Raw genomic sequence first — 25,855 nt, forward strand, 5'->3', positions numbered from 1 at the left:
AGGGATGAGAGTGAAAAGATTTTGCTTGTACCGTGGGTCCAGGAGAGTGAATACCCAGTAATCGGTGCTGGAATAAATTCTTTGAACGCGAGGGTCACGGGATAGGCAGCCTAGCATGAAATCTGCCATATGCGCCAGAGTCCCAACGCGCAAGAATTCACTCCCCTCACTGGCCTGACTGCCCATTTCCTCCTCCTCTAACTCCTCCAACTCCTCTTCTTCTGCCCATACATGCTGAACAGTGAAGGACTGAACAATGGTCCCCTCTTCTGTCTCGCCAACATTCTCCTCCTCTTCCTCCTCATCCTCCTCCACCTCCTCCGATATGCACTGAGAAACAGACCTAAGGGTGCTTTGGCTATCAACAAGGGAATCTTCTTCCCCTGTCTCTTGTGATGAGCGCAAAGCTTCCGACTTCATGCTGACCAGAGGGTTTTTCAACAGGCCAAGCAGCGGGATGGTGAGGCTGATGATCTGTGTTGACTCCTCAAAGTTACTCAGCACCTGACAGATATCAGACATCCACGTCCACTCCTCATTGTAGACTTGAGGAAGCTGACTGACCTGACTACCAGTTCTGGTGGAAGTTGACATCTGGCAGTCTACAATCGCTCTGCGCTGCTGGTAAACTCTGGATAACATGGTTAATGTTGAATTCCACCTCGTGGGCACGTCGCACAACAGTCGGTGAGCGGGCAGTTGGAGGCGGCGCTGCGCTGCCCTGAGAGTGGCAGCATCTGTGCTGGACTTCCTGAAATGCGCACAGATGCGGAGCAACTTCGTGAGCAAATCAGACAGATTGGGGTATGTCTTGAGGAAACGCTGAACTATGAGATTTAACACATGGGCCAGGCATGGCACATGTGTCAGTCTGCCGAGTTGCAGAGCCGCCACCAGGTTACGGCCATTGTCACACACAACCATGCCTGACTTCAGGTTCAGCGGTGCCAGCCACAGATCAGTCTGCGCCGTGATGCGCCCTGTAATAGCTCTTGGGCGGTGTGCCTTTTATCGCCTAGGCTCAGCAGTTTGAGCACCGCCTGCTGTCGCTTAGCGACGGCACTGCTGCTGTGCCTAGAGCTACCGACTGATGGCGCCATGCCCACGGATGGTAATTCGGAGGAGGAGGAGGTGGAGGAGGGGTGGGAGGAGGAGGAGGCATAGTAGGCCTTTGAGACCTGGACCGAGGTAGGCCCCACAATTCTCGGCGTCGGCAGTATATGACCAGCCCCAGGCTCAGACTCGGTCCCAGCCTCCACCAAGTTAACCCAATGTGCCATCAGCGATATACAGTGGCCCTACCCGGCAGCACTCGTCCACGTGTCCGTGGTCAGGTGGACCTTGTCAGAAACGGCGTTGGTCAGGGCACGGATGATGTTCTCTGACACGTGCTTGTGCAGGGCTGGGACGGCACATTGGGAAAAGTAGTGGCGGCTGGGGACTGAATACCGAGGGGCGGCCGCCGCCATGAGGTTTCGAAAGGCCTCGGTCTCTACCAGCCTATAGGGCAGCATCTCCAGGCTAAGCAACTTGGAGATGTGGACGTTGAGGGCTTGGGCGTGTGGGTGGGTTGCGCTATACTTCCTTTTGCGCTCCAGCGTCTGGGGTATGGAGAGCTGAACGCTGGTGGATGCTGTGGAGGATCGTGGAGGCGAAGATGGGGTTTTCGCACGGGAGGTGTTTGGGCCGTGGTCCTGGGCAGGGGGCTGACTAGCAGATGACACAGGGGAAGGAGCAGTGGTGTGCCCGGCCGGAGGTGAACGGGCTTGGTGCCATTGAGTGGGGTGTTTAGCATTCATATGCCTGCGCATACTGATGGTAGTTAAGCTAGTAGTGGTGGAACCCCTGCTGATCCTGGTTTGGCAAAGGTTGCACACCACAGTCCGTCGGTCATCCGGTGTTTCTTTAAAGAACCTCCAGACTTCTGAAAATCTAGCCCTCGCCACGGGAGCTTAACTACGGGCAACATTTGGCGCTGATGCACCAGCTCTGGCCCTGCCTCTCCGTCTGGCCCCACCACTGCCTCTTCCAACCTGTTCTGCTATAGGACTCGCCTCCGTCTCAGAAGCACTGTGTTCACCCGGCCTATTAACCCAGCTTGGGTCTGTCACCTTATCATCCTCCGATCCCTCAGTCTGCTCCCCCCTCGGACTTCCTGCCCTGACAACAACTTCACCACTGTCTGACAACCGTGTCTCCTCATCGTTCGACACCTCTTTACACACTTCTTCCACTACGTGAATAATGTCATCATCACCCACAGACTGCGACTGGTGGAAAACCTGGGCATCGGAAAATTGCTCAGCAGCAACCGGACAAGTGGTTTGTGACTGTGGGAAGGGTCCAGATTACAGTTCCTCAGAGTATGCCGGTTCAAATGCCAAATTTTGCTGGGAGGGGGCAAACTGGGGGGAAGGAGGCTGAGGTGGAGGAGCTGGAGGAGTGCTGATTTTGGTGACATGGGTGGACTGCGTGGAACACTGACTGGCGGACAAATGGCTAGAAGCATTGTCCGCAATCCACGACATCACCTCTTCGCACTGTTCTGGCCTCAACAGTGCTCTACCACGAGTCCCAGTAACTTGAGACATGATGAACCTAGGGAGTGTAGCTCTGCGGCGTTCCCCTGCTCCCTCATCAGCAGGTGGTGTCTCACCCCACCCAGGACCACGGCCTCTGACCCCTGCAGTAGTTGGACGCCCACGTCTACGCCCTCGTCCTCTACCCCTAGCCCTCGGGTTAAACATTTTCAAAATTAAAGTGTAAACTTCAAATTTTTTTTTTTTTGTGTTTTTTTAGTTTTTTTTTTAAACAAAACGATGCTATCCTATTGCTATGGCTGGTTTCTAACCTACACTGACAGCACACAACTGGATTTTGTGCTGTGCCAGATGACTTTGAGTTATAAGAGAAATAAACGTAAAAAATAAATAAATCAGCAGACTGTGCCTAATTCAAATCAAACCCCTAATAAATTGTCCCACTTCGGTGTTTGAGGTGGATATGTGTGTCACTAAGAGCTAAACACAACGGTCTCAAGTCTCCCAGCAAATTCCTCACAATATGGTACTAGCTGCACTACTAGTGCCAGCAAGCCCAGCCACAAGCAAACAAAAAAAAGGAAAATATAACGCTATTGTAGGCCTAAATAAGCCGTTGGGGTTCTCCTATGGATATTTTGTAGGCAGATTACTGTGAGTTCTAAAAAGAAATAAAAGTAAAAAAACATAAATCAGCAGACTCTGCCTAATTCAAATCAAACCCCTAGTAAACTGTCCCACTTCAGTGTTTGAGGTGGATATGCGTGTCACTAAGAGCTAAACACAAGTCTCCCTGTAAATTCCTCACAATATGGTACTAGCTGCACTACTAATAGCAGCAAGCCCAGCCACAAGCAAACCAAAAAAAAGTAAAATATAACGTTATTGTAGCCCTAAGAAGGGCTGTTGGGTTCTTGTAGAATCACTCCTGCCTAACACTATTCTAATAGAACACCCTAACGCTTTCCCTGACCAGCAGCAGCTCTCTCCCTAGCGGCATCCAGACACAGAATGATCCGAGCAGCGCGGGCAGGGGCTAGTCTATTCCAGGGTCACCTGATCTGGCCAGCCAACCACTGCTATCGACGTGTAAGGGTACCACGTCATGCTGGGTGGAGTGCAGAGTCTCCTGGCTTGTGATTGGCTCTGTTTCTGGCCGCCAAAAAGCAAAACGGCGGAAGATGCCATTTTCTCGAGCTGGCGAAATACTCGTCCGAGCAACGAGCAGTTTCGAGTACGCTAATGCTCGAACGAGCATCAAGCTCAGACGAGTATGTTCGCTCATCTCTAGTCATGGCCATATTTAAATGAAATCTACCATCACAATCAATCATGAAAAAATAGGGCCTGGATCTAGGAGTTAGTGATCCTGTGATCTTCTTATATTTTTTTATCCATGGCCTCCTTCCTTCTAAAATTGACTTTTAAAATTATGCTAATGAGAAACAAGATCTCTGGGACATGTTTCGAGAGCACAACTGTGCTGTGGTTTCACAGGCTGTTACACTGTCTCCACTTCTACTTCTCCCTCAGCACTTCCCCCTCCCTCTGCCAGATGTAGCAGTCAAGTGTTTACCAGTCCTCCAGGGAAGTCCTCCTACAGCTCTCTATTGAGCCGATTCCTGCCCTTCCTCCCGTGCCTCCCTGTCCACTGCACTCTCGTTTGAAATCTCGGACTTGCGAGAAACGTGGACTGCGCATGTGCCGCAGACTGTGCACCTAAAAACTGCTCTTTTCGGATGTGGTTGGTTGATATAATGCAAAAAAAAATCAAATATAATCATATGCTTTCTTATGTAAATATAATAAGATAAAGATTACTATATAAAATAAGTGAGTGTATGTGATGTTTGCTATTTTGCTTGATTATAGTTATTATGATTATTTTATATATTTTTGTGAACAGGTGTAGAAAATCAATTGGCAATATCAAGAAGACATCAGTCATATGCCCTCTGGAACACTGATCGAACCAGCACATGGTATTAAAGAAGTTACCATTGGTTGTAATTTACCATATGAAAATAACTTAACCTTAAAATTTACTTGAGTATGAGTTATCCCCCACAGTGTGTCTTCTAATCTCCTACTGCTTTTTAGGTTTATCTAAACAAGACACAACCCTACATGAGTTTTGTGTTCAATGGCCATTGTCAGAGCCGAGAGAGACTGCATGGAACCTCAAGTGTTGTTCTTCTAAGCTGTTAGTGGCCAACACTCACCTCTGCTCTCTAGATGTTGCTGGTTATAAAGGTTTATACCATGAAGAGAGGTTGAATGATAAAATATCCTCCCCCAGTCTGTACGCAGTGGTCTCCTGACCAAACATGGTGACCTGGCATGCTCTGGAATCAAGACCAGGAGGGGGATGTACAAGGGAAGCTCCCAACTTAATTTCCTTAGACATTTGATGGTCACACATCCATAAAGATTTCAGAACATAGGTGCAAATTTACTTTACCCGGTCCTGTTGCGAACCCCGATCCGGACGGTCCAACAAAGATGAAGTCCGGCGCGATTCACGAAGCTCTTGCGCCTGAGTTCGTGCATCTGTTGATTCCCCGCCATGGTCCGCCGGAGTTCACCTTCTTCTTCCTGGTGCTTGTAAGTGCGTGTCTTGCGACACAATTTGAAATGTTAAATCTCGCGCGTAGTCAGAATCCGTCGGGTTGTCCGACGGCCCGCCCCCGATTTCTGTCGCGTGCAGGAAACCCGACAAAAATGCGCCCCCCGGACCCTTAGTAAATGAGCCCTATTGTCTTGTGCAAGGACTTTAAGGCCAAAAGCTACTCTGAAAACTGCCCCATAACAACCACAGATACATTGCCTCTGTTAGTACAGCACTGTACAGACCATTTATCTCGATCTTTTCATGGCCTCAATAATTTGACTAGACTTGAATGCTTGGCCCCTCACCTTCGGGTTACCATTAGATGTTTCTATTTCTCTTCTTCTTACTTTATCTTTAATTCACTTTTACTAACACCAATAAGACAGCCTATCACTCCCTATCCAGTACATCTTTAGTTTTTACATTTTACTAAATAGATGTATCAAGAAGAGAGAGATAACTATACTGTTATTAGGCCAACAACAAACTATAGGCAGGAAGAGTGCATAAAAGCTTATAAAGGAGTTAAAAATCAATAACAAAATCAATATAAAGATGAGTATACACAGTGAAAGCCGAGAAAAGTTGAAAATAAGCATTATACAAGAAGAATACAGGCTCACCTTAGCAACTTTTAGTAACAGTGTTGCTAAGGTGAGACAATAAAACCTATTTTATACAAAGTGAAGTAGAAAAAAAAGTTTTTAGGCTCCATTCTTGCTTATTATAATTTACATTTTGCTTGTGAATACTCTGGCTCCCTCTGTACTTACGAGACTCCTATATTTCAGGCTCACTGCGTATGTGGTCAAAGTATTTTCCATAGCATCAAGACTGCTCCATGGTGACACTGATAATATATGCGATCCAGTGAAGTGGCTGATTCTAAACAAGCAAAATCCAGACGGAGAATTCAAAGAGGATGCATACGTCTACCAGCAGGAATTGGTATTATGAGGCCCTAATAAATCAATTGTACTGTACCTGTTTTGTGTTCTACCAGAATTGACTCTTATACAAAATGTGTGAAATGTCTTTCACAAAGTTTAATGCAACTTAACATTTGAAAACGCAGGTACAAGTAAGTAACTCCAAAAAATAAATAAAATAATAGAACGAGGTAACACGGGTCATCCTCATTTAACCGGGAGCAGATATTATTCGAAGCACATAACACGTTATGTTGACAAAAAAATGTAAGGGGGCTTTCTAGTCTAAAATATTGATGTTCTATCTAAAGCTTAAGGATCAAATGGGTGATCCTTCTAGATCTTTGCAGCTGATACAAAACTGATCTTTGGGGACTTGGTCCAAAAACCGCTCAAAGGACAAAGCTTTTCTATAAAACAAAAAAAAGGTGAAAACGAGTTTACCACTTACGGCAGGTAGAAATATCCTATACTATGCTGATTTGAAAAATGCCTTTGTCAGAATTCTGAATCATTTCAGTAGTTTATATACGTTTTATTCACATCTTCCTGCCAGCAGCTTGTGGTGAGTCCCAGGGGAGGGGCAGCTGCATCCAGTGTGTGCCCATGTCAGTCTTCTCTCCTCCACATTCATCCAGTTCCCTCCTTCTCCCCACTTCCTGTCATGTGCATTGAGTAGGCGGGAGGAGGGGGATTGGGTGCAGTCGAGGACAAATACATGAGGAGACACAAGCTAGAGCGTCCACTCCTCTGGGACTTGCCACGTGCTGCTGGCAGGGAGCCTGGTAATGTAAATTAAACTATTATAAAGTACTGGAATGATTTAGAATGTTGACAAAGGTACAAAGGTACCTGTCACCAGCAAAAAATTACATTCCTGGTGACAGGTTCTCTCTAAAACAACATTGATATGAGAGGGAAAAAAATTTGCACATGGACAAACAGAAAAGAGGTGGCAAAAAAATAAATAAATGGGTAACATCTCTCTGACTTTTACATTGCGAGTAATACCTGAAAACTTCAGTGTAAGTGGCGTCTTAAATAAAGTGTATTAATGCACCATGCGGTTGAAGATGCCAGAAGTTTATGATTTATGCTGGTAAATCGAAAGGGATCATCGCAGGACTGATGACGTGGTAACCAGTCATTACTAGTGGGCCTTAGCCATAGACGTAGTTATATCTGTGGTGCCACTAGATGCAACCTGTGCCAGTATTTGCCCAAATGTACTACTTTTGTGTCAATTACTACATGTGGATGCTACAAAATTAGGTAATCTTGTAATTCTATATGTTGTGTGCACCACTAGGAAGCTTAAAACATGTATTAGGAAGCATATATCTGGAAGTAAACCAGCAACTATTGGTAATACTTGTAGCTTGTCAGGTGTATCAAGACATTTCGATAATGCACATCATAGTTCCATTCAGAGCATGACAGGTATTGCCATCAAACATGTCAGCCATCCCCATCAGGGTGGGAATTGGAAGAAAGCAATACTAGTATGTGAAGGGGATCTTCATATAGGGGGTATGGGCCTTTGGCTTCCCAGGGGCCCATGCCTGCCCATACCTGGGCCCTATATCAAGGTTCCTCTGCTGTGGCCATTTCATTAAAAGGGTGCTCTGCTGTTGCTATTTGATTAAAGGGGGCTCTGTTTTGGCCATTTCATTAGAGGGGGGCACTGCTGTGGACATTTCATTAAAGGGGTCTCTGTTGTCATCATTTCATTAAAGAGGGCATCTGCTGTGGCCATTTATTAAAAGGGGGCTCTTCTATGCTGATTTCATTAAAGAGGGGCATCTGCTGCGGATATTTCTTTGAAGAGGAGCTCTGCAGTGGACATTTCATTAAGGGGAGGCTGTACAGTGGCAATTTCATAAAAAGGGGCATCTGTTGTGGTCATTTCATTTATGGGGGTTAGGGCTCAGCTGTGACCATTTCATTAAAGTAGGGTTTTGCTGTGGACATTTTATCTATGGGGGGGTTGGCTCTTCTGTGACCATCTCATTAAAGGGGGGCTCTGCTGTGACCATTTCATTAAAGGGGGGCTCTGCTGTGAACATTTCATTAAAGGGGGGCTCTGCTGTGAACATTTCATTTAAAGGGGGCCAGTACTGGTTGCAGTGGTGTTGTCGGTCGGAGATGATAAGGCCTCGGGGCACTAGATTGGTTTGGATGCTGGGGGTCCCTAGTCACGATTTTCACGCTCAAGACACTGGGGGTCATTTACTAAGGGCCCGAATCACCGATTTGCATTGATTTTGCCTGAATTTCCCTGGGATTTTGGCGAACGCGTTCGGATTGTGTCGCATCGGCACCGGGTTGCACATGACGGAAATCGGGGGGCGTGGCCGTAAGAAAACCCGACGGATTCTGAAAAACCGCCGTATTAAAAAAAAATAAAAGTGTCGCTTGACACGCGCTCACCTTCACCCAGCAGAGGACGGTGAACTTCAGTGCATTCCGAAGGAATTCAGCGCAGCAGCGACACCTGATGGACATTGGGCGCACTACCTTAGTGAATCGCCGGAAGACCCGAATCCTCCACTGAGAACACGCCGATGGATCGCGACAGTAAATCTGCCCCATTGTATCCTAAGGGATTGAATTGCAAGCCTAATCTACTCTAATTTTATTAGTCTATGATAATGATACATAATTTATGATTTCATGTATTCTTTTTGGACTATGTCATTGGTTGATTGACCATCATTAATCATGTGACCGTCACTAGGGATGACTGATTACTGTCTAATGTCACCAGTTTCAGGTATGACTAAGGGCTTGTAATGTAAAAGTCTGAAACACACTACCTATTTTTAGAGTTTTTTGTCCATGTCTTCTTCATTCTTTTTTCCTTTGGAGTGCTGGACAATCCTCCAACATTTTTCAACAGAGTTTTACTGTTTCCTTTTCCATTTTCAGTTTATTAGGACTTAACCATGAAGAATCCAGTATCAGAAGTAGATCTGATGGTAGATGCCTTGTCTGCAATGTAATAATCCTGGAACCTAACTTGTTAAGAACTTTATTTTGTATTATGTAAATTAACTGCAGAGGCTACTGGGGTGTGTCGTAGCCACTGAGAGCTAAGACTACTCCACGCCCCAGTAGCCTCTGCAGTTAATTTGCATATTACTAAAATAACATTTTTAACAAGTTAGGTTTCAGGATTGTTAAATTACAGGTTAGGGCAGAGGCAGCAGGAGGAATCTACCATCAGATCCACTACTGATAGTAGATTCTCCATGGTTTCCCTTAAGGCAATCTGTAGTCACTACTCCTGTCCAGAAGTCAGTACTCCAGGAGATAACAAAATGGGAGGAAGAAATTGTAGTGGTTGATTCTATGTTCTGTTTGAAGGGCTCCTGTCCTATTGGTTATTGTGTGCCACAAGATGATTAACCTTTCAAAACATTAATGTTTTGCCATAGAGTCTCACGGAATGATTTGCTTTGTGTGCGGCCACTAGTGGTTGTGTTGTGTATTGCAATTTGACCAGGGTTTTATTAGCATGTCGTCATATTTTCTGGTGACCATATACCAGTTAATAGTGGACTAAAGTTGTGCAGATGGCCTCCCGCAGGCGGTTGTGAACTGAGAACTCAAACTAGGGCCAGTTCAACATCATTATTGACTTTTATTATGCACGGTCACAGTATGGAGAGCTTTGTCAGAGTGGCCTCCTGGTTCCCTAAGGAACTCACCCCTCTTATCTCCAATTGGCCGCCAGCTCCCCCCAGGTTTGTGCATTTAGCCTGTTCACCAAACACAGTTCTGATGTTAGACATATCTGTCTGTAGATGAGGAGTGGCTGTAAATATTCTTAGAAATTATATTTAGTTTATACTACGCCCGAAAAGTGGTGGTGATGACCTGGAAGGACCAGGAGCCCCCTCCATTAAAAAGATGGATACTACTTATTAACAGTGTCATTCCCCACTACCGGTCCCTGTATACCAACAGGAAGTGTCCCCAGAAGTTTGATCGCATATGGTCCAGATGGTGCGCGACTCCCCATACAGCCTTATAATCACATGTGATATACACTCCTCTCCATGATGAAGGAGACTGAGCGTGCTGGTATGTGTGTGTGTGTGTGTGTGACTGATTGTCTTTGTGTCAATAGTTATTTGTGTTGTATCAAGATGTCTGGCTGCAGTATCCTGCTGTTATCTACTGTGTAATATCCCTCAGGTAGTTTTGAAACACAGCAAGAACCTGACTGTTACCATGGCTGTTGTATAATAATCCTGTAATGGGGGGAAGGAAATATGTAACAGACAATCTTGTTTTCTGGTTTTGTTTATTATAATTGTATAAAATTTCAAAAATTGCAAAAATAAATACTTTTAAAAAAAAGAAATTATATTTAGTAACTTTATCTCCTCTTTATTTACATAGGGCGCTATAAAAAGAGGTTCTGCAGAGATGGATTCCAGTCTCACCGCCTTTGTCCTGGTCGCCCTCCTAGAAAGTAAAGATCACTGTAAAGATAACATTTCTGTACGTTTTTCTGTTCAATGTAACTAGTGGCATAACTAGAGTCATCTGGGCCACGAGGAAAAATTTCCAGTGGGGCCCCCCCTTTACTATGCCCCAAAAAACACTAAACCCTACTCCCCCATTTCAGTTTTTTTTTAGTGCAATACTGTATAAAGCTAAAGGGGGTTCTTTATGTGGCACATCTATCAGTGGTGAGTGCTCTATCATTTGTGGCTAGGGAATTAGCCCACAGAAAGTAACAAGGCCACGTGCCAGCCACTGAAACAATGGCAGATACTCACAGCCCCAAAGAGTGTTTGTGTGCATGAAGCCTTAGGTCGTGTCCTCATTTAAGTTAAGTGCCTACTTTTAGGCCCGTTCCACACTTACGAGTGTGATGCAATGAACTCGCATCACACTCGCAACTCAAGCTGCCGGGAACGCACGGCCCGAACGCTGCACCGCGGGAGTGAACTCAGCATGTCAGTTCACTCCAGGTTTGCAGCGTTCGATCCGTGTGTTCCCGGCAGCTTGCGTTGCGAGTGTGATGCGAGTTCATTGCATCACACTCGCAAGTGTGGAACGGGCCTTAGGGTTACTGCCTTCCTTCTTACATCCAACTGATCTCATGTGTAATTCACCCATTACCTCTCACAGCAGCAACCATTGGTAATATTTCCCTTCCCCCTCAGTAGACTTTAATAAGATTCCCCCAACAGCTATTAGTAATACCCCCCCCCCCAGTGACCATTAATAGTCTTGCCCCACAATAGTAATAAGGTCCGAATATGTTTAAGAAAAAAAAACACCTACCTTATTCCCCCTTCTTCGCGCTCTCTCTTCTTGGGAAGTTTTATCACACATCTGCGGGGTCACAGACCTCAGCAGACCCCCATCACAGGTGTCATTAAACACGCCTGCATCGGACTGCGTGTTGGAGGCAGGTGGGATTTGGTCCAGCTTTATGCCAGTCAGAGGACAGAGGACGGAGGGTGGGCCCAGGTAGTCACAAGTTCTGATTTTGAATAGACATGAGCGGGCCCCCATGATCCAGTGCGTGGACCAGATGCAGAACAGTCCATGCGTTGGGACAGTGGGGCCTGTGCCTTTTAAATAATTTTCCCCATGTGCTGCACCGAGTTATCAGCACAGCGCTTGAGTCTGGTGTGGGCCCATGTCAGACAAAGGGCCCAGTCATGGTCGCTCCCCCTGCGACCGTGATGGTTACATCATCTTTAACACAAGTCGCCTCTTCTTCACTTTATTATTTACTTATTTGATGGTTACGATGATACAATCTTTTTAATGGTCCCACACACTAAAAGAGCCAATGGGATGTAATGTAACTTGTTTATAGCTAAACACAATTAAACAGGGACTATAAACTATCTGTGTATGAAGGAAGATGGCGGCCAGGGTTTAAATACACAGAGAAATATATTTTTTTCCAACAGAAGGAAGATAATCCTTTTTGAGTATAAACCCAAGAATTGATTCCAATTCTAGTAGAAGCAACATTGAGTGGAGAAGGCAGAGGAGATCTGGCTGTGTAGTACTGTAGTACAATATGGATCATGATGGACATGATTGTAGAAGTACTACTACTTGGAACTATTTCTCATCATTTCTCTCTGGATACAGAATCTTCCTTTGAGCATCGGAAACGCCACCAACTATTTGAATGAGAAATATCTTTCCTTGGAGACGCCCTACTCCATAGCCCTCACCTCCTACGCGTTGGCTAAGGCCGGCAAACTGCAGGACACCAAGAAACTCATGGGTGCAGCTGCAGGTGGGGAACCGGAAATTGTACAAATTGATATAGATCCAATTATCGAATTGGTGTTTACTCTTTACTCATTATATGTTCATTATATCGTTATTAGAATTAATTTACTGTAGATGTTATCAACCATATGAGGGATATTATTATTATTATTATTACATTATGGACAGCATGGCGGCTCAGTGGTTAGTACTACAGCCTTGCAGCACTGGGGACCTGGGTTCAAGTGTTTGCGTGGGTTTCCTCCAGGTCCTCTGGTTTCCTTTCACACTCTAAGGCTACATTCACGCTAACGTATGGAGGACGTATATACGGCCAATATAGGTCCTCCATAGACGGCAATGGGCGCACGGCACCCTACGGGATCGGTACGGTGCAGCACACGTGCGGCACCGTACCGCTCCGTACCCGGAAAAAGATAGGACCTGTTCTTATCTTTTGCCGTAATACGGCGCCGTGCGCCATTAATTCTTATGGAGAGGGGCGGGGGTGAGCTGCGCTCACCTCCTCCTCCTCTCCCCGTACACTGCCATTGCCCGCTACGGTACGGGCGGGCAACGGCAGTGTGAATGTAGCCTAAAACATTCTGGTAGGTTGATTAGATTGTGAGCTCCATGGGTACAGGTACTAATTTGGCAAGCTCTGTGAAGCGCTGTTGAATCTGTGGGCACTATATAAATATATTATTAATTATTAATAATATTATTTATTAGGTTTTCTACATTTTTTCCAGATAACAAACACTGGGGTGATCCAGACTCCCGCATGTTATCTCTGGAGGCCACCTCTTACGCTCTTCTTACACTTTTTTTTTTTTTAACTTAATTTTTATTAAAGTTTTGTTTTTCATCCCATTACAAAATATTACATCACAATATAGAGACAATGAACAGTATAGCTCTTGATTTGCATATAAGTATAACTGTCTTTACAAAATGATATGGAATTAACATACAGTGTAAACTTATAACATTTAACAATGTCAACAATTGTTTAAAACTTTGTTCTTCCAATCCTCACTTGACTAGTGCACTTTATTATTTTACTCCAAAGGGAAAGACAAGATTGAGATATATATCATTCGCTCCAAGATGAAACAACATGACAAAAATGATTCATTTAACCTTTTGACCTCTTTACCCACTCGGTTTCTCAGTCGGATAATCCAGTAATACAGGGAGATAATGCTGGATATAGGGACAGCCAAGAATCCCATGTTTCATGGAAAGCCTGCGATGTTTGATTCCTTAAAGCTAGAAGTCGTTCGAAAGTACTATGCTCTGCTAACTTATCTAATAATATTGCACTTGTGGGTGCGTTTGGGGATTTCCAACTCCTGGCAATTAATAATTTTGCTGTCAGAATTATGTGCCCCACCATACATCTGGCTTTCCTGGGGATGGAATCTATATCCACTCCCAAGACCGCCAATCCAGGGTTAAGTGGAATATTGCATTTTGCTACTGCCATGCACATCTGAAAAACTTCCTTCCAAAATTGTGCTAACGAGGGGCAATTCCAGAATGTATGTAATAAGGATCCTTCCCCCCCACAATTTCTCCAGCATTGGCCGGAGGAACCTGGATATATCTTCGCTATTCTTGTTGGAGTCAGGTACCATCTTGTTAATATTTTATAATGAACCTCTAATAAATTTGCATTTTTGGTAGCTTTTTTGGCCCAGTAGCATGCTGTGTTCCATTTTTTTTGAGAAATTTTAGTATTTAATTCCATTTGCCATTTGGATATTGTCGGAATCTTATTGTTTCCTAACTCTCCTTGGCAAGCATTATATAAGTATCTAATCTTCTGTTCTTTCACCTCTACTGATTCTGTTATCAGATCATAAAGTGGAATTGGTAGTGTTGCTTTATGCACTCCTGTGTTTCTCAGTAAGTGTGTTACCTGAGAGTACAGGTACGCGTCTCTGCTGGATAAGAGGAATTTCTGGGTGGCTTCTTGATATGACATTAGGTTATTTTGGTTATATAAGTCTCCCACATATTTTATACCTTGAGACGCCCATCTATCCATAGAGATACCCGGGATGACATATTCCAAAACCTGTATAGGGACTTGGATGTCCCTACCCGGTGTTGAGGATGGGAAGGATTTTGTTAGGTTCTCCCATACATCCAATGTCACTTTAATTGTGGGAAAACTATATTCAGATATTTTTGTTAAGGGAAAACAGGCTCTAGCTAATAAAAGATTATGAAGGGATTTCCCTCCTGACATATGTGATTCGATCATCGGCCAGCTTGAGTTATTAGAATATGCGTTCCATTTCCTAATTTGATGACCAACTATTGCCCTGTAATAGTTGGAGAGGTTTGGTACCCCCATTCCACCTCTTTCTTTTGTGGCTGTGATTATTTTTGCTGCTACCCTCGGTTTCTTATTGTTCCATATGAAATTTGAGAGCATTTTCTGTAATTTATTTAGTAGGCTATTTGGGAGTGGTACTATAAGAGTTCGAAAAAGATAGAGTATTTTAGGTAAGGTCATCATCTTAAATAGTACTATGCGACCCATCCATGATGGTTCTTGCTTAGAAAATACTTCTAGTTCCTTAGTCAGATCTACTATTAGAGGATCATAGTTAATTTTTATTATATGTTTCAGCGGGCTGCAAAGTTTAATCCCTAGATAAGGCACAAATGAATCTGCCCATTGGAATTTAAACTCTTTCATAATGCTCTGTTTTACTTGTCTAGGACAATTTATTCCCAGAATCTGGCATTTGGTAATGTTTATCTTATAATAAGATATCTCTCCAAACGCATTTAAGACCTTTTGTGTCTCTCTCAGGGAGGTGTGTACTGAGGATAAGGTTAAAATGACATCGTCTGCGAACAGACCCAACTTATGTTGTCTCATCCCCGCTGCTATGCCTGAAATATTTGAGTTAGTTCGTATACTCTCTGCTAGAGGTTCCATGACCAGTACGAATATGATTGGGGATAGTGGGCATCCTTGCCGTGTACCATTTGTTATATGGAATCTGTCCGAGTAGTATCCATTGGCCAATACTTTTGCCGTGGGGCACGAGTATAGTGATTTAATTGCATTCAGTATGGGGCCTTGAAATCCGAATTTGTCCAATACCGAAAAAGCGTATTCCCAGTGTATCCTGTCGAACGCCTTCTCCGCATCCAAGGTGAGAAGCAGAGAAGGCGTCCCGGACTTTTCCATCACTGATATTAAATCAATTATCCTTCTAGTCCCATCCGGGGCCTGTCTCCCTTTCGTGAACCCCACTTGGTCATTGTGAATCAATTTAGGGATTATCTCGATAAGCCTCCCTGCTATTATCTTGGCATATAATTTGGTATCACTGTTCAATAGTGATATGGGTCTGAAATTTGGGGGGGAGGTGGGGTCTTTACCTGGTTTTGGCAGAGTGGTTATGGTAGCTTCTAGCATTTCTTGAGGCATGGACCCTGTTTGTCTAGCTTTGTTAAATATCAATGCCATATATGGGACTAGAAGATGATGAAATTTTGAATAGTATTCGTTGGAGAAACCATCTGGGCCTGGTGCTTTATGTTTTTTGGATTTTTTAATGGCTACTGTAATTTCTTCTACTGTGAAGGGTTTATTTAGATTATCCAATTGGGTAGCTGTAAGTGTTGGTAAAGATAACCTCGTAAGGAAATTATTTATTCCCTGCTTTGTGGGTTGTATAGTGTTCGACTCATGTTTCAAGTTATACAAAGACTCATAATAGTCTCTGAATAAATTTGCTATTTTAAGAGGATGCGTTTCTTTTTTGGGTGGATTTGTACTACTATATAGGAACGGTATTTTGTTTTTGACCCTTTTGGGTTTAACTCTATTTGCCATGTATCTACTTGGCCTGTTATTTGACGTGTAGTATGAGGCCCTCATATAGGTCATATTCTTATCATATTCTGACAACAAGGCTGCTCTCAAAGCTTGTCTGGTTTCCGTTATTTGAATGTGAATGGACGTCGTATTCGAGTGTTGTGCTTCTTTTTCAAGGTTTTTTAGTTTGTTAAGTATGCCTGATACTGTTTTTTCCCTTTTCCTGTTATGTTGTATTTCCATTTGAATTAATTTGCCTCTTACCGCTACTTTATGCGAATGCCATAAATTAAATATATCCACTTCTAGATTTACATTATGGTGGAAATAATCTAATATTGCTTGCGTGATCTTTCTTTGGAAGAAAGGGATATTATATAAAAATGGTTGATTCCGCCAACTACGTTGGTTGGGGATAAGATGGGAAAAAGACAGTGTGGTGAATATTGGAGCGTGGTCCGACCACGTTGTGGATCCTATTTTGGAGTTACATATTTGGGTCAATGCATCTCTGTCCGCTAAGCAAAGATCTATCCTTGTGAAAGACCTGTGTCTATGTGAATAGAAGGTGAATTCTTTTGCAGAAGAATTTAGACAGCGGAATGAGTCATATAGCCTTTCACCATGAAGCCAAGCCTTTAGGGATGGAGGGGGTAACCTGCCCTTGCCTGTTGTATCCATTAGAGGATCAGGGATAATATTAAAGTCCCCTAGAATTAGTAATTTGCCCTTCCCTCTTTTTCTTACTTTTCTAAGAGTTTTGCTTAAGAATTTTCTTTGCCCACTATTTGGGGCATATATATTCACAATAGTGAAGGGAATATTGTTTATATTGCAAACAAGGGCAATGTACCTTCCTGCTTCATCTTTTAAAACATCTATTATACTTAAATCAACATCTGATTTAATTGCAATTAAAACTCCAGCTTTCTTAGCCTGGGAATTGGACATGTAAATATGTGGGTAGTCCCTGTTTGAGAATTGTGGGAAGTTTCCTTCCATAAAGTGCGTCTCCTGGAGACATATAATATTGGCCTTAGCCTTTTTGGCATCATTCCATACTGATGCTCTTTTAAAGGGAGAATTGAGCCCCTTAACATTAAGACTCATTATGTTAACTGACATTTTGTTTTACTGGTAAAAGGCTACATGACTTTATATCTATTTCCTTGATATTGTTATTCATCTTATTTATTTTCCCTATGGTGTGCACTGACGGTATGTTGACTTGTGAGGATTTGAACATAACAACATTACAATTAAAACCATTTAGATTGTAAAACAACTTAGTGAAGGCCGGGATTATCTCATCCTGCTGCCCCCACCAATTAAACTTAACACAAACTTCTGACATAGCCAAGAGGGCTATTGTGAACAGTGCAGGATTACTGTATACCTGCATCGAATTTTGGGGATAAAGTCCACCTGTAAGTCCTTCCTGACCTAAAGGAAAAAAGACATTGAAAACCATATTGTGCACCAAACCATCATGCTACTTGCCAGTCCTTAGTAATTTCTGATATCTTCTGAGCTGCCGGGATCGCATCCATACCTTCTATTGTGAGGCCCCATGACTGGATAAGCTTGATTCCCTCTTCTGGCTTTGATAGCACATGCGTTGTGCCCTCTCGTCTGATGATTAATTTCGTGGGGAAGCCCCATTTGTATAGTATCTCGTTTTTCCGAAGAGTTGTTGTCACGGTTGCAAACTTTTTCCTTGCTAGAAGCGTCGCTTGCGATAGGTCTGCATATACTTTGATATGTGCATAAGGCTCTGGCAGCTTTTGCATTCTTTTTGATTGTAGCATTAATGCATCCTTTGTGTGAAAATAGTGCAATCTGGCAATGGCATCTCTAGGCAAATTATCTGGTACTGATTTCGGTTTGGGCAATCTATGTGCCCTATCTATAAGGCACTCTGTTAGTTGCAAAGCAGGGAGAGTAGTATGCAAGAGTTCTGTGAGAAAATTCTTCAGTTCTGACTGGGAAACTGACTCTGGGACGCCTCTGAATTTTACATTATTGCGCCTTCCACGGTCCTCCATATCAGCCATTTTTAACTTCATAACCTCTACTTCTTCTTCTAATGCATAATGGGCTTCAATTAGCTCGTTATGTGAGCTTGTAACTTCTCCCATTTTATTTTCTAGGTGATCGACCCTTGCTCCCAGTTCTTCTACTTCTGCTGTGGTTTGGTTAAGCATCAGTGTAAAGTCCTTATGTATAGAACCTCTAAGGGCTAGCATCATTCTCTTAATAAAGGTCTCAGAAGCTGGTTGTTCTGTAGACGGGAGATCTTGTAACGGGTCTTGCTCGTTCTCACCTGTTTCCTCCATGACATGAGCTTCCTCTCCATAAGCGTCTGACCACCGGGGTCTTTGTTTGTCCGGGCTGCTGCTGGGGGAGTATGACTGCCGCGTGTCGTCCGGCGCCATTTTGGAGCTTCCACCTCCAGCTTGTCGTTTCTCCCGCACCGTATCCAGTAGCCGTGTTGGTGCAATATCTCGGCTCTGCGGTGACTCCGAGCTTCTCTGTTGCCCCTGTGAGCCTGCCGAGGAGAACGATGTGGTTGGCGAGCCCGCTTTGCTTCTCATCTCCTCGTGCTTTGAGCTGTCATCGCCATCTTGGAGAACTTCCTGGGAGCCGTTTCGGGCCGAGAAGAAGTCTGTGAGACGCTTTGGCCCGCTTTTAGTGATTCTTTTTCGGGCCGGCATGTTCTCCTCTTGATCTCCGTCGCCCACAAGGTAAGTTTTTGGTTTGGTGACGCTTTAATTCGTAGCTTCTTTAGGTCAGGAGAGCGGAGCACTGAACTACACGTCTGCTCCCGATCTCATCCAGGCCACGCCCCCGCTCTTCTTACACTTTTGAAGATGAAAGACTATGACAAAGCTGGAGCCCTGGTGAAATGGATCACTGAGCAGAGATACTACGGGGAGGTTTGGGGATCAACACAGGTTTGTCATCCAATTCAATGAAAATACTGTGGGGTTTATTTACTAAGAATCTGCGGACGCACTTTCGCGGGAACTTCCCAGCGTTTTTGGGTTTTGTGCAGATATTACACAGGGAATTGTGTCACACGCTATTGTGTTTTGGCACAGCTGCGCTGACTTTCATGTAACAGAAATCGGAGGGGGGGCCTGCCGTCGGACCATCTGACTGATTCGAACTGAGCATGGGACAATGCACTTTCTGTTAACTCCTCCGGACGGGCAAGTACATGTGCCACTGTATGTTGACTCCAGTTCAGGTTTTTCAAAGTCATTGGCCAAGGGCTCTCATTTCTTTCTACTAGAACACAGTGAAGCAATGTTGTACCTGGAGCCTAAAGTGATATAGTGGACTTGTGAGTAGAGATGAGCGGACCCATTCTGCTTTAAGTTTGCTTACCTGTATGCACAGTATGGTGCCACAACACATTGTAATCCTCAGAAAACTGGTTCCTCTCCATACAGGACAAGTCCTTGTTTGAAAGAGATTCCACTATGTAACAGAACCTTACCCAAAAATGCTTTCTATACTAATTTTGTCCAGAGAAATTATAATTATCACTGTCAAAGCTCTGACATTAAGGAGCAGAAGAGGGCTGGAAGATGTCATACTCGTTTTTTTTGCAGTTTTTTTTTACTTGTTTTATATTTTGCATCATAATTGTGCTAGTGTTTGGTTGGTGTATTGACCATGTCAATGTTCTTGTCTAACCCCTGTCTTCCAGTCTACTATGATGCAGTTTGAAGCCCTTGCTCAATATCACATAGACGTGCCGACATACAAAGACTTGGACATGGATGTCTCCTTCATTCTTCCTGGGAGATCCCAGTCTGTAACGCATCGTCTCAACCTGAATAACGCCTTGTTGGCCCGAACAGAAGAGGTAAAGATCCAGGGATGTGATGGGTTCAGTTGCTGCAAAATCCTCACCATGCGTGGGGAAAAAATTCTCTGCATCCTCATGACTTTATTCATCTACCTAATAAATTTTATAAAAAAGAAAAAAAAATCGGAAAGCGCCAATATAGTGTCGCATGTACAGTGAAAAGGGTTTCAATAGTTGACTATAAATATATGCTCACCTTTTTGGGTTATGTTAGTAGTTACAACCAAATTTGATCGTTTTTAACTTGTCAAATCCACACGGCAGCCCTCGTTGAGACCACTGTCTCCAGACTTGTGGGTATAGTACACACGAAAGGTGTGAGCGCATATCTCATCACAAAAAATCCAAACTGTAGATTGTTAAAAATACAATAAAATTAAAGTTGGGATTTGCGTTTCGTACCCATACCGGGTACTTCATCAGCACGGTTGCGAAACACGTCTCCCAACTATAATTTTATTGTATTCCGATTGGAATTTTTTATGATGAGCTATACGCTGAAAAACGTTCTTGTTCATCTACTTTATTGCAGACATCTGTGGTTGGAGACTTTAAGGTCATTGCAAAAGGAAAGGGTCAAGGCACATTGAAGGTAAGAGAAGAATTTATTTCCCAATGTTTAAATATTGATGACCTATTATTTGACTAGATCATTATCTAAATCTAACTTTTTTGGCTTTAAAACAGTTTTTAGAGAGGTTTAGGGGTTCTAAATTGTATTTATTTATACTGTTCTGGCCAATCAGTAGCCACCTTAGACCACAGGATGTGACATCAGAATTAAAGAAGTGACGTCTCATGGTCTGAGGAGTCTTATGATTGACCAAATCAGGTCTCATGATCCCTGACACTTACGGCCAAGCCAAAGACTAGGGGACACTTTACTTTTTATTTGACATTATATCCACAGGGTTTTCAAGGATCCCTGGTAAAGCCGGCTGCACAATGATGAGATGTCTAATAACTGTGAGCCGGGTGAGGTCACCAGCTCTCTGGCTGGGAAAGCGGAGGGAGGGAGGTGGGCAGAAAGCTGGGATGGAGGTGTACCGATATCGGAGCCCGAAAGGCTCCCTAGAGGAATTCAGGCTCATTTGCTTCATTTTTAAAGCATTTTTGGTGTAAAAATAAGGGAATACTGACCTAAAAGTAAAGTAGATCCTGCTAGAGGGGGCAAACACTGTCATGTAAGTGCGCTTGGTTTACAATCCTTGATTCTGGGAGTAGATTTCTTTTAACATATTTAATTCTAATTTACCACCAGGTCTTATCTGTTTATTATGCTTTGGAGACCGAGAAGGAGAATAAATGCCACAATTTTGACCTGTCTGTGACTATAAAGGACGAACCGGATGGTAAGATACTCGCCTGGTGTTATCTGTGGTTATCTAGAGATCATTCATTTATAGTACAAACAATATTAATGGAGAAATGGAGAAAATCTTAGCAGTAGAATGACCCAATCCCGAGACAATCCCAATGTAAATACCATGTAAGATGACAGAGGAAATCACAGGGTCACAGGTCTGTATTGTGGAGCAGTAGATGGTTTGGATACTGGTATATGGTTATCAGAATGCATTCATTTTTTTTAATATCATCTTTTAACTTACTGGACCAAGGTTTGTCCACCAGTTTACCATTTGACTATGTACCAATCTTATTTTTGAATCTTCATTTATTCTTATGTACGAGCTACAATGTAGTAATGTATGTTAGGGAGGTTTCTTACCCCTTCACATATTTTTTATCACCATTATTTAGCACCTTCCCTTAGACATTTTATGTGATAGATATACCCTTCCATTTATCCTTATAATCAACCCTAATGTATCCACTATTTTCATCCCTTTTTTATATATATGTCTTTTGTTATTCACTGACCAACAGATCTTTAACTTCACTTCAAAAAGGGGATCCCCGTTCCCGAAACGCGTTGTGACCACCAGTTTTTTGGTCTTTTTATGCTATTAAAAAATATTTTGGAGAAATATCAGTCGAGCTGTGCGCCTTTCGTCTTTGAACCCCCCCTTTTTTTGAACCTATGGTTATCAGAAAGGACACAACACAAGTAAAGTTGTCTTAATCTTTGTCAAAAGATCTATTGACCTGAGTAAGAAAAATAGGCAAGAAAGACTTTACACCCAGAAAGGGAAACTCGAGTAGGATATGTTTTATTTTTTTCTCTCCCGTAAGCCGACTTTCCCTTTTAAATGCTAGAAAATAAAATGTCATTTTGATTTATAATTTCTCAAACAGCAAAGAAACCTGATGGAGCCAAGTCCACTGTGTCCATGACGATTTGTACAAGGTATGTGCAATAATGTGTTATTGAGGCTGCATCTCACATACCGATAATTAGCAATGATACTTATTTATGTGAGACACAAAAAGTCATCGCTCCCCCATGCACAATGATCTGCTTTTGGTTCTTGGTAAGGATTTGCAGGGAGTTTCCCCTTTTGGTTGATGGGTCATGAATCTGGGACTGTGCCTGATATCCACCATTGGTGACCTGAGAATTTAAAAACTAAAACACTGACCACATGTTGAAATAATGAAAACTGTATTCTGAGTGTGACATATTCATGAAATGTGGCACCCAGTCTGCATAAACCTGGCTCCCCATGCACTGCTCTGGAAGTGGGCACCTTTTTTTGGTGCCCATAGAGCATGAAACAAAATTCTGTCGAGTTGTGGTAATAAATGTGGGTCACGGTCCGACCCTGCCCCGAAACAGTCCTTTAGATACAGTGTTTCGCGGACACTTCTTAAATATATGTCTGATTTGAGATAAAACTTCTCTTAAAGGGGTTTTCCCATGAAAGAAAATTCTCACATTTCAATCCCCTAGTGATGTTAACACAATAAAGATAAATTTAACCCTTTACATTACAATTTTAGTGAGCTTTATTGCTGTTTTTGCTCCTATATCTCCCTCGGCTGCTCAGTGCAAAATCCCAAGGTGTGGGCAGGAACTCTCTAAGCAGACACATTATAATCCATCTAGTTCTGTGGGGTGACAATGTGGTTAGATCATCAGGGTACAGGTGTATATGCACTTTCATTTGGCTTCTGACATTGTACTAACACACTGACACATAGAAAGAGATGAGAGATGCATGAGATGATGAAACAGAGGCTGACAGACTTTTACCCCGTTACACTGTGAGCTCTGCTACATCTCACAGCTATGTGATTGCCTCCCCCTTACCCCGGATCACTTATCTCCTTGTAGCTTGCATTTTGCAGCCTCTCTCTCTGTTCACCATGTCCAGACAGGATGTGAATCAGTGTATATGACTCTGAGCTCCATGCAGGAGGCGGGGCTACAGCCACACAGCAGAGACAGACAGAAATCTCATCTGCACAATCTCATCCAAGATGGCGCCCAACCCTAAGTCAGAAGTTACTGGGTCATGTCTGGGAGCAACTAAAATTGTGTACAGCAAAACTGATAGAGACAAGTTGGACATATATCTGTAAAATGTTGCAATTTTTTTAATAACAATGAATGAGAGAATGTGTTATTTTGTTATTTTGTCTTCGTGGGAATAGCCCTTTAAGCTTTGGAAGATCACCCAGCCCTGACTAGTTGTGCCATGCAAATGTACCCACCTTTCACGACTCATCCACATACTATCATCATGAGAATATTTTACCCCCTTATCTTTCCCTTCCCTCATCCCCTCCACCCCTCCTTTCCCAATGCCCCCTTATACACCCGATCTCCCCATCCACAATCACACTCTGCAGTCATGGTCCACAGCTATATTTTGTGTCTAAGTATTGACCTGTTAGCATATTCGCCGATATATTCTTTACTTCCATGTTTTATTTTTAGGTATTTCTCAGCGCTATTATTGTACTTATATGAACAATTGCCTACTTATTTGTTATATAATTATATAAAAACACAACAAAAAGATATTTAATAAGAAAAGATAACATTGCATCCAGTATTCATCATTAAGAGAATAGAGTGATTTGATGTAGACATTGGTTCTTATATAACAAACTCAGATCAAATCTGTTTATGTCTTGCAGATTTCTTAAGACCTATGATTCCACCATGTCCATCCTAGACATTTCAATGATAACCGGTTTTGCTCCAGATATAAGTAATCTTGATAAGGTAAGTTCCAATCAAAATGGAGATTGACAAATCAAAATGGCACAAATCGAAATTTGTTAAAATGTCAAGTTCAATGTTTCGGATAGGACGCGTACAACCAAGGGAAAAAGTAAGGAAAGACACAGAGTGTAAGCCAGAACAGTAAACCCACTCAACTGTTCCTACCTACTTGCCAAAATCACACTAGATGATTTGTGACAACTGGGTGAAGTTCCCTTGCTGTGCCAAATTCAACCACAGGACTAAGCATAAGACAGGAAGAAGATGCAAATATGGGTGAAACTAAAAACTATTCAGAACAACATAAGAGTCAAATGAAAGCTAAAGAAAGTTCAGAGTAAAGCAATACAGCATATGCTAGACAGCTGCAGAGAAGACTTAGAGCAAGTACTAGGAAGAGGTTAAATTAACTGCTTATGGGCTATCAAGGTCCTGGTCCACATGTGTTTGGCCCCCTGACATCTAACCCAAACACAAAACAGACCAGCAATGGAGGATTGTGAATGGAGAAAGTATCTTTGCATCCCAGCTTGCTGGACCATGTGCAGCTCAGATCAAAATCAGCAGGAGACAAACAGCTCATATTTATCAAAATCAGCGTAGTGTGCAGAGGGCACCAGATGTAGGAATTCTGGTACAAGTTCTTCATGAATTTTGGTTCACCTTTAACATAGGGCATGTGACACAATTCTGTTGGACCTTTGATCATCAATTTTGGGCATGGTCCAACTGTGCACTAGAACAAACCTATTAGTGCTTAAATTTGCACCAGGACTTTGGGTGAGAACTAGTGTAACCGTGACACAAAACAAAAGTGCGACACATACTGTATGTGGCTCAGACACTTCTTAAATACATGTGCAAGTAGTTTGTACATAAAAGAACGTGCAAAGTCTGACATAAAACTGGTGCACAGGCTCTAGTAAATCGAGGCCAGTCAGTAGTGAAATAGGGAAGCATTCAGACTACTGCAAGACAGAATGCAAGGTTCTGTTTGGGTTGGCTGATCCTCATAAAAATGGCAAAGTGCACATGATGCCGGCATTGAAATGATGCCAGCAATCAAACAGTTAACATCTGCGATTGGTGTCAGGGGGATGAAAGGAAATCAACTAGCTCATCTTTATACTACCACAAAGAAACGGAGTTACAACGTTCTTATAAAATCAATACATATAATCTTTATTATACACAAAGGACAACACAAAATTGTATGTAATTTATGACAATACAATTTTGTGTTGTCCTTTGTGTATAATAAAGATTATATGTATTGATTTTATAAGAACGTTGTAACTCCGTTTCTTTGTGGTAGTATACTAAGTATGGTGGAGTAGTTCTAGATTCTGAACATGGCAGGCTACGTGCCGAGTCCCTAACTTCAGCAACATGAAGATAAGGTATTTATTAGCTCATCTTTATGTTGATCCCGCCGCTATCCATTATTAGTCTTGACATGCCGGGGTCACCTAGAAAAGAAAGTTATAATTAGCAGCACAGAGCATGGGGACAATATGTCCGGCACTCCAGGCTGCTAATAATTCATGCCTCTGCACCTCCCTCTCCCATGCCTCTAGTAGGAGGTGCAGGGATGTGCATGATTGTCCCTGCGTTACGTTCTGCAAATTATAGGTGATTTTTTTCTAGGTGATCCCGGCATGTAA

The 25,855-nt window shown here is 42.9% G+C and overlaps 3 protein-coding genes across 3 annotated transcripts in view; all 3 read left to right on the forward strand.

Moving 5' to 3' along the window:
* LOC140125845 (venom factor-like) overlaps positions 1 to 13,526 on the forward strand; it is a 57,860-nt gene extending 44,334 nt beyond the window's left edge. Inside the window, exons 22-24 of the mRNA XM_072144721.1 lie at positions 10,488 to 10,589; positions 12,210 to 12,360; positions 13,408 to 13,526. Coding sequence (XP_072000822.1) covers positions 10,488 to 10,589; positions 12,210 to 12,360; positions 13,408 to 13,526 — 372 coding nt within the window. The remainder of the gene's footprint in view (positions 1 to 10,487; positions 10,590 to 12,209; positions 12,361 to 13,407) is intronic.
* LOC140128232 (A.superbus venom factor 1-like) overlaps positions 1 to 25,855 on the forward strand; it is a 177,922-nt gene that overhangs the window by 54,444 nt on the left and 97,623 nt on the right. The window lies entirely within an intron of this gene.
* LOC140125846 (complement C3-like) overlaps positions 19,037 to 25,855 on the forward strand; it is a 28,950-nt gene continuing 22,131 nt past the window's right edge. The window contains exons 1-6 of the mRNA XM_072144722.1: positions 19,037 to 19,136; positions 19,898 to 20,056; positions 20,592 to 20,651; positions 21,321 to 21,411; positions 22,316 to 22,367; positions 24,104 to 24,191. Coding sequence (XP_072000823.1) covers positions 19,053 to 19,136; positions 19,898 to 20,056; positions 20,592 to 20,651; positions 21,321 to 21,411; positions 22,316 to 22,367; positions 24,104 to 24,191 — 534 coding nt within the window. The 5' untranslated portion in view covers positions 19,037 to 19,052. The remainder of the gene's footprint in view (positions 19,137 to 19,897; positions 20,057 to 20,591; positions 20,652 to 21,320; positions 21,412 to 22,315; positions 22,368 to 24,103; positions 24,192 to 25,855) is intronic.

Source organism: Engystomops pustulosus, chromosome 4 (genome assembly GCF_040894005.1).
Source record: "Engystomops pustulosus chromosome 4, aEngPut4.maternal, whole genome shotgun sequence".
NCBI classification, from domain to species: Eukaryota; Metazoa; Chordata; class Amphibia; order Anura; family Leptodactylidae; genus Engystomops; species Engystomops pustulosus.